Source organism: Martes martes (assembly GCF_963455335.1).
Source record: "Martes martes genome assembly, chromosome: 4".
Classification (NCBI taxonomy): Eukaryota; Metazoa; Chordata; class Mammalia; order Carnivora; family Mustelidae; genus Martes; species Martes martes.
Window position 1 is genome coordinate 17,054,525 of NC_137891.1, and position 14,854 is coordinate 17,069,378.

A 14,854-nucleotide genomic window follows, 5' to 3' on the forward strand; every position below is an offset into this window, starting at 1 on the left:
CTGGACTACAGGTGTGTCCCTAGTGGTTTTTATTGGATGGCTTAATCATTTTTTTTTTTTTTTAGTGTAATCAAACTTAAACTGCAGGACCTACATCTGAAAACAACAGGAAAAGTTCTATCTTCCTATCTTTTTACAGATTCTTTTAAGAATAGGACGGATTCTCATCTACTTGTTATTTAAAATCCTACTTGATAGTTAAGATCATTTCTACTTTCAGGCCCTCCAACATTCCAAGCTGGTTGGAGCTGCTGTTTTCTCGGCGTGGAGAACTCCCCAGTTCTTTGCCTGGGGCGGTAGTGGGGTAGCGGGGGTGGTTCAGCTCAAAGGTCACCTCATGGAAGAAGTTCTCCCGGATCATTCTCATCTAAAGTAGCTATCTTTTCCACAGTCCCCTGCTCCCACCCAGCCACTCCTATTTTATTATATTCTTTACTTTTTTCACTCGCTGAAATTAATAAAAATAAGTATTCACTTATTTAGCAGTTGTCTATCCTCATTAGAATGTAAGCTCCAGGAGAGAAGGTACCGCGACAGCTTTGATAGTCGCAGGATCCCCGGTGCCTAGAACTCACCTCACACTTGCTAAGCCCCGCACAGACATTTGTCGAATGCAAGAACAAACGAAAAGTGTGTGATTTTCCTCCTTCCTTTTTAAACACCGCCCGAGAAGACCCACCTGGATTACAAACCCGGCTTGAACTAAATTCCAGGCGTTCAGCCTCGCCATTGGTTCAGCCTCGCCATTGGCTGTATTTGCCGTTGCCCCTGGCAACCACTGTTTCCCACCAGTCGTGTCTTCGCCTCTTATGGCCCCGCCCCTATGGCCCCACCCCCGGACCGCCGAGCTTTTCAGCCCCGTGGCAAATATCCGTGCTTGCCCTTTAAGCGGCGGGACTTCTGGTCAACGTCTTCCGTGGCCGCCGGAAGGGGAAGTTTGCCTTCGAACGCTCCCTCGCTCGTCCGAATTCGGTGGCGCCACGTCCGCCTATCTCCGCCTTCTTATCCGCGGCTTGGGCGGCTTCCGCCTCGACACCTTCCACTCGCGGAGCGGGCCGGGTCCTGAGGGGCCAGGGACGGGGAGTGGGACGGCTGTGCCTGTTCTGGCCACTTAAAAGGCGAAGATGTCGGACATCGGGGACTGGTTCAGGAGCATCCCGGCCATCACGCGCTATTGGTTCGCCGCCACTGTCGCGGTGCCCTTGGTTGGCAAACTCGGTCTCATCAGCCCGGCCTACTTCTTTCTCTGGCCCGAAGCCTTCCTCTATCGCTTCCAGGTACTGACCGGCGACGAGCAGCGTGGAGACTGCAGGTCCCAGGAGGCCTGTCGGCTGCGGAGCGTACACCGGCATGTTGCGGGCGCGCGGTGCCTGGTGGGATTTGTAGTGCGACCGCTCCAGCGGTTTAGGGCGGGTCCTGTGGTCGGGGGGGCGGGGTGGAGGCGAAGGGGTCCGGAGCTTTACGGCCAGGATGGCTGGAGCAGTGGGTTTGTCCTGGTAAAAAGGGACTGATCTCGCCCTTCTAAGATTATGCTCCCCGCCCTCTGCATTCAGAGAAGGAGGCAGCGGGAAGGTAATTCTGAGATAGTTTTTAATCTTTTGGGCGCCGGTGATTACCAGCTTGGGTCCACCCGGAGCAGATGCCCTCTGACCTTATTCTGCCACCCACGTGGGTGCCATGTGGTTGTCAACTTACTCAACATCCAGTTCTTCTTGTATTAATGGAGCTTCCCCCCTCCCCCCTTTGTGGGAGTAGTTTGAAGTCAGATGCGAGAGTTGTTTGTCTGCGTTTCATCCAGTCCGTACCTGGTATCTGGCATGTAGTAGAATGTATGAAGGACTAAGTAAAGAGTAAATTGGTTCAGAAATAGAAGGCCTAGTTATTTGTTTAAGTATGAAGGAAACTGTCCAGAGTATTTCTGGCAAGAGAGTATTAGTTTCCCAGACATGATCCTTATTCACTGGAGTCTGTGATTTAGATCATTAATCAGTGGCAGGTCAGATACTAAGATCTGACATTAATTTGAGCACATTAATTGACATGTGGATAACACTTGTCTTGTCTTACCCCTCTTGACTGCTGTTTCTTACTCTTTTCCTGGTTCCTCATCTTCCTGACCTTTCACTGTTGTGATGTGCCCCAGGGATCAGTTATAGGAACTTTTCTCTATACTCTCCCCAGCTGTAGGTGATCTCATTTAGCTCCATGGCGTTAAATACATTCTATACACTGAAGACTCTCAAATACAAATATACATATTTTCAGTCCAGATCTGTCTCCTGATTTCCAGCTGTCAGTTTGGAATTTATCACTCAGATGACTAATAGGCATCTCAAATTTAAAATGTCCCAAACTGGATACCCTTTGTCCTTTGCCCTAGAAGTATATAGCACTTCCATTATTACAGGAGCTCAAACTAGTAGTCATAGAATCATCTTTGGCTTTTCTCCCACATCCCACAATTTGCCAGCTAATTGTTTGCTCAATTTTAGATATATATCCAGGTCCCTTTTCATTCTCCATTATAAGCCATTATCATTCCAGCCCAGTTCCTTTCTGTCTTTTCTCTAGACAGCTGGAGTGATCCTTTTAAAATATAAACCAAGTCCGTCAGTCCTCTGCCCTGAACCTTCCAATGTCTTCTCAACTCAGATGGGCAAAATGCAAGTCTTTCCAGTGGCCTGCAAGACCCTCTACTTCTGCTCTGACTTTATCTCCTGCCACTCTCCACCTTCCTTACACATTGGGCTCCACAATGGAATTCTTGTTGTTCCTTCAGCAGCCATCTCTCTCCTAAGGTCCTCAGGTCCTAACCGTGATTACTTCCTTGCCTTCTTCAAGTCTCTTCCCCAGTGCTGCCTTATTGCCAAGGCTTTATGGATTGCCCTACATAAAATAGTACCCCTCCTTCACGCCATCTCCCTTATCCTTAATTGTACTTGCTGCGTATCACCTGTTGGCATATGTTAGTCGGCTTCCCTTCAGAAACTCAGGCTCCATGAGAATCAGACCCCTGACTTGTTTACTGCTACCTTTGTTAAACAGAATAGTGCCTGGCACATAGCATGTGCTTTCATGTTGGTTGAATTCGTGGAAATAATTGGCACTTACTAGTGTTGGGCGCTGGAGCCACAATAGTGAATAGGACAGAAAGTCCCAGCTCCCATGAAGAAAGAGAGGCGTGTGATAGAGAGTGACTTAACATTTGATAGAATGTTCCAGAAAGGCTTCAGAGATGATATCTGAACTGAAATCTGAATGCCAAGGAGCCAGCTTTGGGAGGATCTGGCTCTGGGGACGACTGTCTAAGAAGAAGAAATAGTAAGTGGAAGGCTGAGAGGCAGGGCCTAGAAACAGAAGGAAGAGTGGTGAGCTTAGTCCAGAGTCAGCTGTAGGGATGAGGATTGGTAGGTGAGGACAGAAGTAATGCGGGATGAGTACGATAAAGCAGAGATGGAAGGGTAGCCTGGACCTGGATCGCTCAGGGCTTTGTGGCTTGGACTTTATTTTGAAATAAATAGGAATAATAAATAAATAAATAAACCAGGAAGGCTTTGGAGCATTTTGTTTTTATTTTATTTTATTATTTTTTTAAAGATTTTATTTATTTATTTGACAGGCAGAGATCACAAGCAGGCAGAGAAGCAGGCAGAGAGAGAGGAGGAAGCAGGCTCCCCGCTGAGCAGAGAGCCCGATGCGGGGCTTGATCCCAGGACCCTGAGATCATGACCTGAGCCGAAGGCAGAGGCTTTAACCCACTGAGCCACCCAGGCGCCCCTTATTTTATTTTTTTTTTAAAAGATTTATTTATTTATTTGACAGACAGAGATCACAAGTAGGCAGAGAGGCAGGGAGAGAGAGGGGAGGAAACAGGCCCCCCGCCGAGCAGAGAGCCCAATGCGGGGCTCGATCCCAGGACCCCGGGATCATGCCCTGAGCCGAAAGTGGAGGCCTTAACCCACTGAGCCACCCGGGTGCCCCACTTTGGAGCATTTTGAACAGAAGACTGACAAGATTGCTTTGACTGCTCTGTGGGATGGACTTGATATGGGGAGAGGCAGGAATCAAGTTGGAAGGCAAGAGAGATGATGTTTTGGGCCAGGGTGGCCGCGAAGATAGAAGTGGATGGATTTGGGAGTTGAGCGGCCCAAGGTTGCTGCTGAATGGATGTGAAGGGGGAATGGCTGAAGGCAGCAGCACTTAGAGCTGTCACTGTTTCCACAGGGGATGGTGGAGCCCTTTACCAAGATGGGAAATGTTTAGGAAGGCGTAGGTTTGGGGATGGGGGGCGTGGTGGATAAAGAGTTCTGTGTTGGCCACGTTAAGTCTAGAGATGCTTCTTAGGCATCCAGATGCAGAAGTTAAGTAGGCAGTTGGATGTTAGAAAATGATTTGGGCCCGCAGTCAGAATTGCACACTGTTTTCTATTTATTTGCTTTGGTAATTATTTGTGACCTAGTGAATGTCGTGTGCTTTGTGCCTGGTGAGTGGCATGTTGGGTAGTGTGTGTACAGGAGGAGCAGTGGTTGTAAATCCTTTTGTGAGAAGGATCTGGTCAAAACTGGCTCTTTGGCCCTCCTTGCAAAGTCTCGCTCACTTGTGCAGTCAAGTGAAGTAAGAAAGCCTTTCTAAGAGACGAGGTAAATACTGACAGCGGTGACTTGATTATCAGAATCATCACTCATGTCCCAGCTCCCATGCTTTTCCCATCTCTGACACGTTTACTCGTCGGGGCTCATCCCGAGACCAGGGAGAAGCTGCTGGGAGCAGGGACAGCGGGCTGATTGTCCACCTGTGAAAAGGCCAGTGTCTGTATCTTCTTTCTGCTCCTCTGGCTCCTACCCATCCTGGACAGATGTCGCTTTCAGACTCACCTGGAGGAACTCGTTTGCAAACGAAGCTGTTGAAGGAAGAACTGCGTCTCGGAGGCAGATGTGTGACAAATAGCGCGTGTTGTGCTTTCTGTTAGAGGCTCATCTTTTCCTTAGAAGCTGAGTCTCGAACAGCTTTAAAAAAAACCTGATTTAGAATTGTGGATTCACGTTGGAAGGGATGAAAGTCACTTCTTCTCATCTGTAGGTCTCATCTGAGTAGCCTGTTGGTTTGGAACTGCAAAATTTCAAGTGGTCTTTTCTTAGTTTGGGTCGGGGTGTTAAGACTCACTACACTGTTGTCCCAAATTCCTAGTCCCTCACATTTCACAGTCATCCATCAAGTAGTTCATAATCATGAAATGTCTTCGTATGGGTCCTTGATTAACTAGGAGAGGTGGTAATTTCTTGCAGCCCCGGAGGTGTCTGAGATCGTCTCCCGGGGCTGCTGGTTGCTTTGGACCGAATCAGCTCGCCCCCTTCCGTGTGTGTTGCGCTTCCGTGTTTGCTCATTCAGCTCCCACAGGCATCCTGAGACAAGTGTCACTGCACTTGGTAGACAGCTGCGGATACGGTTTCCACTTCAGTGAGTCAAAGATAGTTCTGAGCTGTCTCGTCTAACTCCTTCGCATAGTATCTACCAAAATACACAGTTCAGTGTTTAGCAAACATTCTTGAGGGTGATTTCTTCCAAGTCAGTTATCTACTTTCCCTTAAAATAGAATGAACATGGGATTTCAAGTAGTTGAGTCATGGTTCCCCAGGCCTGGCTCAGACCCTTACTGGTTCTCTGCCCTTAGGCAAGTTACTTATCCTTTCTGAGGCTCAATTTTGTTACCTGGAAGTGGGGATAGTTTAATACTGTAAGGACTCTGATCTAAATCCATTGATTTTAAGGTGCTTCATCAACTAGGTACAACTTTTTGGAGGGATGGGAGAGTAGAAATTCCATATATCTATAGCCACATCCTAGTTTTAGAAACATGAAAACGAGTATCCTCAAATTGAGGAGGTATGTTCTCTGCTTCATGCCTCTGTTACATAAAATTCATATAGAAAAATGCAAAGTCCCCGTAAAGAGTCTGGTAAATAATCTATTAAAAAATAGTGCCAATTTTTATTTACTAGCCAATAATAATTCCCGCCATCACTACCTTTTCTCTGTGGGCAGGAAGAGTCTAATTTTAATTTGTAACTAAACTTGAAATATAACTGCTGGATTATTATCTCATATTTTGTCCCCTTAAAAGCATCCTGACTTTAGATGAGAAGAGATGAACTCTCAGTTGCGATGATTTGTTTTCAGGAATCATAAGAGGTGGCACCAGCCAGATCTGTGGTTTGGGTCTTGTGCTTATATTTGCCAAGCTTTTGCTTATGTTATCACCTTAAACCCTGAGGACAGCAATCCTAGCAGATTAGTAATATTCATATATATATATAAATATGATATATGATATATATTCATTCTTATGTCTATATCTATATATATATCATACCACATCGTCTTTATCCATGTGTTGGTGGACTTCTGGGCTCTTTCCAGAGTTTAGCTATTGTGAACATTGCTGCTATAAACGTTGGTGTGCAGGTACCCCTTCAGATCACTACATTTGTGTCTTTGGGATAAATACCTTAAGAGGGGCATGGGGTATAATGAGCCCTGAGTATTATATAAGACTGATGAATCACTGAACTCTACCTCTGAAACTGATAATACACTATATGTTAATTAATTGAATTAAATAATAAAGTTGGGGTGCCTGGGTGGCTCAGAGGATTGACCCTTTGCCTTCGGCTCGGGTCATGATCTCAGGGTCCTGGGATCGAGCCCTGCATTGGGCTCTCTGCTCGGCAGAGAGCCTGCTTACCCCTCTCTCTCTCTGCCAGCCTCTCTGCCTACTTGTGATCTCTGTCAAATAAATCAATAAAATATTTAAAATATATATATATTAAATAATAAGGTTTTTTTAAAAAAAGAGAGTATTGGGGAAGAGAGACCTATTACGCACATAACCGGAAGGGAGATGAACTTGGTTTATAGACTGAGCATAGAAGTAGCCTCAAGGTTTGGATTAGAGCTTCAGTGGCTAGGGTTTTGGTATGTACAGCTTTAAAAGCTTTCCTTAACAGTCCTGTCCACTTCAAGCAATTGTGCTGTGGTCTGTAGATAAGGTTGCCCATTAGATTATAGCTTTAACTTTTTATGGAATTACTAGTATACCGGTAGTAAAGTATATGTGTTATATATTTATAGCTTGTTGAATTTTTAAAAACTGAATACCTGTATATGACCAGCACCCAGATCAAGAAGGAGAACATTTCCAACACCCCCCACACTGTCCTACAGCTCCCTTCTAACTGTCCCCTCCAAGGTAACTACTATCACAGATTATTTTTGCCATTTTTTTTTTTTACCTTATGTAAATGAAATCTTACAGTATATACTCTTCTGTGTCTGGTCTCTCTCTCTTTTTTTTTTTTTTTTTTAAGATTTATTTATTTATTTATTTGACAGATGGAGATCACAGAGAAGCAAGCAGAGAGAGAGGAGGAAGCAGCCTCCCTGCTGAGCAGAGAGCCTGATGCGGGGCTCGATCCCAGGAACCTGGGATCATGACCTGAGCTGAAGGCAGAGGCTTTAACCCACTAAGCCACCCAGGCGCCCCTGTCTGGTCTGTTTTTGACAGTGTGTAGGAGTCACCCATTTTGTTGCACATGATTATAGATAGATTACCATAGATGACCATCTCTTTACCCATTCTACTGGTAATGGGCATTTTGGATAGTTTCCAGTTCAGGCCATAAAGAATAGTGTTGTCAACATTCCAGTACATGTCTTGGTGAACACAGGTATGCGTTTCTGTTGAGTACATACCAACGAATAGAATGAATGGCTTCTTCTTCTTCTTTTTTTAGTGCAATAATCACTGACATTTACTGAACAATACTTAAATTGTGTCATGGACTATTTGATTTCATCCCCTCTTATCAGGCTTGTTTTGACGATTAGACAACACATTTTTAAACAGGGAACAAGGAAGGCACCAAATGGTTATGTTCTGTGCCCAGCTCATACAGATAGTAACTGGTGGAATCAGGATTCTGACCCCACTAAAAATTATTCCACACTATTTGGCCTTGCAGTAAAATTTCTTTTCCCCACAGATTTGAAATACTACCTTGATAATACACCAACTTGCCATAAATATATCGGTCTGTTTATGGACTTTCTATTCTATTTCAGTGATCTGTTTGTCTCTTCTTATACTACCTTGTGATCATTTAAAATATCTAATCTGATCCTGTTATGCTCCTGTTGACCTTACAATGAAATCCAAACCCTTTAGCATATCCTATAAGGACCCCGCCCAGCCACCTCCTACCTCTGGAGCCTCAGATGTGGGTACACATCTCTTTCCCGTATGTTCTAGTTCGAAAAACCCTCTGGTAGATGTCTGTGCAGGCCAAGCAGTCATTCTATGTAACATCTATGTCTCCGTGCTTTTGTTCATATGCTTCCTGTGCCTCGTTTTCTCTACTTCATATAGTAGACAAGGGTCCATGGTTTGAAATGTACATGATGGGAACCCCAGGGATCTTCCTGATCCTTTGTTAAGGTCCCAGTGAACTGTGGCCACAGTGTAACACTTGTGCTGAGTTACTCTCTGTGCTCAGCAGTCATCTGCATAGGTTCCTTTGTGCGCACATGGTAGTGGTTCAAATCTTGGATCCTAGGCAGCCCTTAGAGCCGCTCGGTACTTTGGCCCCAGTTTCTCAGTTGCAGCCGTGACACACTCAGTTATAGGAGGGGGATACACTTGGCGCACAGACAGTTCATCATTGACTGTACCCAGTTAAGATTGGCCTGAATGGAAAAGTTGATAAGCTGGGATGTGGTAAGGTGGGCCCAGCTGTGTGTTATATCGGAAGAATAAGCAGGAAGGATGTTGGGGACTTCTCTTTCCTTGAGTGCACTGGGATCTTTCTTTTTAGGTTTTAGTTTATCCTTCTCTTTAAGCTTCTGATCTCAGAGACTAAGCATTCGCTTCATGGTCGCATACTTCCTTTTGCTTTTTTTTGCTTCCCCATGTTCATGCCCCACTCTTGTTTCTTGAATGGATGGCTTCTAATAGCTCTTTCAAAGTCCACAATTGAACCTGAGTGCCTTTCATTTGTTTTTCTTGCCTACCTAGGATGTCCCCCCCCCCAAAAAAAAGCCCACACTTAGCTAACATCAGCATTTGGCACTGGGGTACTCCCCCTCTTTCTTGTTTGGTGACCTATGTAGAATTTCTTAACTCCAAGTCAATCGGTCCATACTGTTTCGGGAAAAATCTTCGTTTGGGGTACTTAAAACACCCCACTTTAGACTCCGGGTAGCATCTGTAATGATTTCAGTAGCAGGTTGTTCAGGAGATTTTTAGTTCAAGGACAGCTGCAACCCACTCTCTCAACAGGAGTTTTGGGACCAGTAACTAAAGAGCACTGCCTTCTCCCTTTCTTAAACCTTTCTTAAAGCCAGTGAAGGTGTGAACTTCTTGCTTTGAAGTGAGGAGCTCTGGCAAATCACCTAAACTCTCATGACGGCCCCAGCTTTCGTTATGAAAAAGCTGGATGAGGACGGGGTGCTGGGGGGTGAAAACGAGCTGCTCCCCTCCCCTTTTCTGCCCGAGGGCCCTGCCCTCTTTGTGCTGCACCTGCTGCCCGTGACGGGATCCGTGAAGGCTTTCCAGGGTTGAGAAATGGGCTGCCAACCTCTCCCAGCCCCGAAAAGAAAAGCCGTTTTCTTATCGTAACTATTTACATATCAGAGCAAAGGAGAGGATTTAGCTGGGGACGTCAGTGGGGATTTCAGAAGTGTATTGTGGTTTTCTGAAGAGATAAGCTTTCTCCTGGTGTTTTTAAATTATAATTTTAAAGTAATACAAAAATAATATTAAGTCTCTTAGATCAATGAAAGCCAAGTATAACTCAAGGGTAAGCTTAATGAACGGGGAGAAGGAGTGAGATATTTTGACAGACACTGATTTCCAAAGCACAGGTGCACACAGTGGCTAAAAATAGTGTCATGTCGTCAGTGTTAGTGAAAGATGTAGTCGGAAAAAACCAGGGTTTCTTTTCCAAAATGAGGCCCTGAGTAACTTACGGGAATATGGAGGTAGCTTAAAATGGGAATTTGTAAAAAACCATGTCAGTGTGTGTCTCCTAAGAGATTTGTAATAATCATACACCCACACATACCTTTTTTTTTTTTTTTTTTTTTTTTAAAACAAAGGACCTTTTAAATCCACTTTCTTAATTCCTGCCTTTTACAAAATCTGGATAAGGAAGGTGGAGTCAGGGCAGACGTCATTGGGTAGATGAAGACACCAACGCAAAGGTCTAGACTTTTCCAAGGCCCCAGGGCTATTTAAGGGCCAAGGCCAGGGCTTGCTTGCTTCTGGTCTTAGATCCCAGTGCTCTTCATAAGCAGGGAGAATCAGGCTTATACAAGCACAGTAGTTCTTAAAACATTTCCTAATTATAATTATACCTCGTAATAATGATATCACTTGTGAGAGACATTGTAAAAAAAATCAGGGTTTTGTGTCATAAACTTTGGAGTCAAGCTGTCTGGGATAAAATTCTAGCTCCGCCACTTACTAGCTATTATTTAACCTTTTCTCATTCTGTTTCTTCAACTATAAAATCTATCTCCTGAGTCATTGCATGTAAATGACTAGAGGACCACACTTTTATTATTATTATTTTTTTAACCACTAATCAAAGTAGGGCGAGTATTGGTAGATCATTCCCCTTTTACAGATGCCAACTGAGGCAAGTCCTAGCATTGCAAGCTACGACTTTGCAGCTAGGCCTTCTCAAATCACTTCCGGTGTTCTTTCTCTTAAACTGTACTCTATCTGTGATGAAGGCTTCTTGGAAAGTAGCTCTTTTGGGTATTCCAGAAAGCGTGTTTTCTTCCAGGGGGAATTGAACTTGTGAAGGTTACATTCCTGCACTTGGGGAGTGTAACTGGGCAGCTTGGTGTCTGGCCAGGCCCCACAGCTAATGTCCTCTGTTCCAGCCACACCCAAATTGTCAGCAGTACCTGTTTGTTTATTGTGCTCTTACAGTTCTTTTGGACTTTGTATTTGTTTTTCCGAGACCAAGTTTCCCCTCCGTTGGATCAGTCTTTTGCTTCTTTGGATAACCCACTACTTGAGAACTCCTTGATGCAGGGGTCATGTCTTTCGTACTTACGTACGAAAGTGAGGCCAAAGCCAGCATGATGCTGGTATTTCCTATGGTCTGGAAAAGTCGTCTACTTCAGTCACTGTTACTTAACATTGTTCTGGGGGTACTAGCCAGTGAATTAGACAACAATAGAATAAGATGCAAAATTTTATTCACAGATGGAGTTGTATATTGAGCCCAAGAGGCTCAGTTTTCCAATATTACAAGTAATAAGGTAACTCGGCTAATATTACAATCAGTAAGGTAATTCAGCTTTGGTGGTTGGGTCTATCCAAAACTTAAAAAAGCTGTGAAAGGCTTCTTCCTGGTCGGGAGTTGTGTCACACTGGTATCACAAAGATGCTGGTTCTTGTTCTTTTTCTTTTCTTTCTTCTTCTTTTTTTTTTTTTTTTAAAGATTTTATTTATTTATTTGGCAGAGAGAGAGATCACAAGTAAGCAGAGAGGCAGGCAGAGCGAGAGGGGGAAAGCAGGCTCCCTGCTGAGCAGAGAGCCCAGATGTGGGGCTCGATCCCAGGACCCTGAGATCATGACCTGAGCTGAAGGCAGAGGCTTAACCCACTGAGCCACCCAGATGCCCCCCGGTTCTAGTTCTTTTAGGAAAATAAAATTTTGGGACCAGCCAAGAAAATTAAGACACGTGTGGAAGAAAAATGGGAGAGGGATTATTTGATCATGTAACTTTACCAGATTGTAACATACTATAAGACTAGAAATGGAAATAAGTTGATATTGGTATAGGAATTCAATTCCAAACAGGATAGCAGTTTAATATAATTAGAGACTTTAATACAAAAGGAAATAAATATATGATGAAAGTAGCTTTTCAGGTCAATGGGGAAAGTATGGGTTACTCTGTAAATGGGATTGGGAGAGCTGAGTGACCATCTAGAAAAAGAATTTGGATCACTTCCTCACTCCTGAGAAAACATATTCTTAGAGTAGAGAAGTAGCTTGTGAGCAGGATATGTGAGGGATGCATTTGCCTACATTAAATGAACACTTCTGCATGTCAAAATATGGCAAGAATACCATCAAGGCATAGATTTAATGACAGACCAGAAAATATTTGCAACAGCGAGACAGGGGAATTTCCAGAACATATAAAGAAATGCAAATCTAGCAGAAAAATGAAGAAAGGAAATGCTAAAGTTTAAAAAAAAACATAATTGGTAAATACAGAATACCCTGATGGTGAGGGTGTGGAGGGAAGACAGGCATTAATCTACATTGTAGGAGAAAGCGTAAGTCAGTTAAATATTTTTGTAGGCATTTGTCACACTGTCTAGCAAAATTAAACGCAAATGTCTGTGAATTTAGCAGATTAACTCACAGGATTTTATCCTACATGGACGTGTATAAAAAAGATAATCGTGTATAAAACGTGTATAAAAACGTGTATAAAACATGTATAAAAACGTGTATATAAAACGTGTATAAAAAAAGAATAGGCATTGTGGCATTGTAACAGTGTAAATGAATTTTGAACATTCACGCAAAAGGAATACTTTATCTAAAGGCAGCAAAAATATTTCCTCAAGGGAATGAAACAAGGTATAGAGCTGTGCGATGCAAGAGAGGAAGAAAAGGGAGGAGCTGTAGTAACACATTATTTGTTGGAAGAAATACGAGAAACTGATTGTTGTCGCTAAAGGGAATTGGGAGATGTGGGTTAGGAGGGAGGCTTACTTCTTACTGTAGACCCTTCTGTAATTTTTTTTGGCGGGGGGAGGGAAACTTAGTATCGTGAAGTCATATATCCATATTACCTAAATAGCACAGGGATTTGAATACAAACATTTCTGTTTTACTTCTGCCTTTTGAATATGACAATTTTGGGCAAGGTTTGTTATCCCACGATATTCTTTTTCCTGCATAGAGATTATTATTGTCCTGTTGGAAATTGTCTTTACAGTTCGGTTTTGACAGGCTTAACTGAATGCCTTATCCTGGTAAAGACTGACCTTGTACTTGTATAGTTTTGATTTTTTTCAACCTGGCTAGAAGTATTTTTTCCAGATTGATAGGATTGAAGCTGATGAGAGCTCTTCTTCAGTTTTCTTGAATTATATTGGTGGTGTCCCTTTGGACCATCACAGAGGAGAATGTTTTGCAAGGGTGCATTTTGTTTAGTTAAGAAAAAAAAAATTAACCAGGCTTACAGAAACTAACCACTGTGTCTGTTTTAATCTGGACAGGTTTGGAGGCCAATCACTGCCACCTTTTATTTCCCTGTGGGCCCAGGAACTGGATTTCTTTATTTGGTCAATTTATATTTCTTATATCAGTATTCAACACGACTTGAAACAGGTATGTTATCCATAGTCGTTTTAAGATTTGTTTCTAATTTCCCAGTTCGTATTTACGTATTAGAAGAATTTTGAGGGCAGTTGGCCTTTGAGGAAATGGCATGAAGATGGGAAATGCTCAGTAAGTCACACCGATGCTGGGACTGTCTGAGGTGCTTAGATGACTTGATTTTTAATCCTCACAACATTATCATGAAGCACAAGTAACAGTGTCACCATTTTGTCGTGAAAAAGTAGAAGACCGGAGGCTTTACACATCTTGTCCACGCCTTGTCCCTAGTGGCTGAGCTATGTGCCTCTCACTTAAATTTGGCATCTCCTTTCTGTCATGTGTCATGTGGTCAAATGCACAGTTGGGCTGAAGTATATACATCTCCCAGATTGGGGCCGAAAAGTACTCCTTTAAGCTATGACAGCCTTGTTCTCTGTGATGGAATCACTCACCTGTAAAATTTATAGTGGGGATTTAATAATACGGTAGTTTATCAGATACGACTACCCATATGATGTTATGGATAAGCTTTTTTACAAAAATCTTTTCCTGAAAGTTTCTTTGTGAATTGTTCCTTATTTCCTTTGTACAATACCTTGTGTGCTGTTCTGAGTTGCTTATGCTGAGAAGGAATAAATTGATACTGCTCTGTCGAAACGCAAACATAATTTCATTAAGCCTAAATGATTTTGAAAAGGTTGGCTGACTCCAGAGGCTTTATAAACCTGCTAGCGGTTAGCTCAGGATAGACAATTCCGAACCACCCTTAAATCGAAGTCAGTTTGAGAGTTGCGAATTAATCTCATAACTGCAGGGAAGTAGAAGGATGGGCATTTGGTGTCCAAAATGATTTTTCCTTAAATTGGCATTTGTATGAGGTGTTTTTAAAAGGAGATCATGATGTCAGTACAGAGTGTCTGGTCATGGACTGTTACTGCTGGAAGGGACCTCGCCCATCCCCTCATTCAGGGAAGGGTAGTGTCTGGGCACAGCCAAAACGGACAGGTGGGATTCTCACCACCACATCATGGTTGGTCCTTAAAGCCCCCAGAATATGTGATTTTTATTCTCCCCTGTCCCAGTCGGGCCTGATACTGATACTGACTTGCTTCGCATTCTACTCCTTGATAGAATTTCATTGAGGATGAAGCTGTAGGAGTAATTTTGTTTTTACATCAATAGTAAACTCTAAGTGTGGATGACCCATGACCGGTTTTTAAACACTTGGTTATGGAACAATTTCAAACATACACAGAAGTAGTGAGAAAGGTTGATGAACCTTTGTTTTCCTTTTTATTGAGGTAAAATTCACATAACAAGAAAATGACAGTTGTGACCATTTTCAAGTGTACAGTTCTGTGGTCTTTTTTTGTTTTGTTTTGTTTTAAAGGTTTTATTTATTTGAGAGCGAGAGTGAGCATGAGCCAGGGGGAGAGGCAAAGG

General features: G+C 43.1%; 1 protein-coding gene and 1 pseudogene across 2 annotated transcripts in view; one reads left to right on the forward strand and one right to left on the reverse strand.

The window, feature by feature from the left end:
* The first annotated feature begins 448 nt into the window (after window positions 1-448).
* Window positions 449-14,854, forward strand: part of DERL1 (derlin 1) — a 29,545-nt gene continuing 15,139 nt past the window's right edge. Inside the window, exons 1-2 of the mRNA XM_080802436.1 lie at window positions 449-1,277; window positions 13,309-13,420. Of these exons, the coding sequence (XP_080658562.1) occupies window positions 1,125-1,277; window positions 13,309-13,420 (265 nt within the window). The 5' untranslated portion in view covers window positions 449-1,124. The remainder of the gene's footprint in view (window positions 1,278-13,308; window positions 13,421-14,854) is intronic.
* LOC308340699 (rRNA-processing protein FCF1 homolog) lies at window positions 8,415-8,925 on the reverse strand (annotated as a pseudogene). The gene has a single exon. The product of its transcript is annotated as an rRNA-processing protein FCF1 homolog (transcript).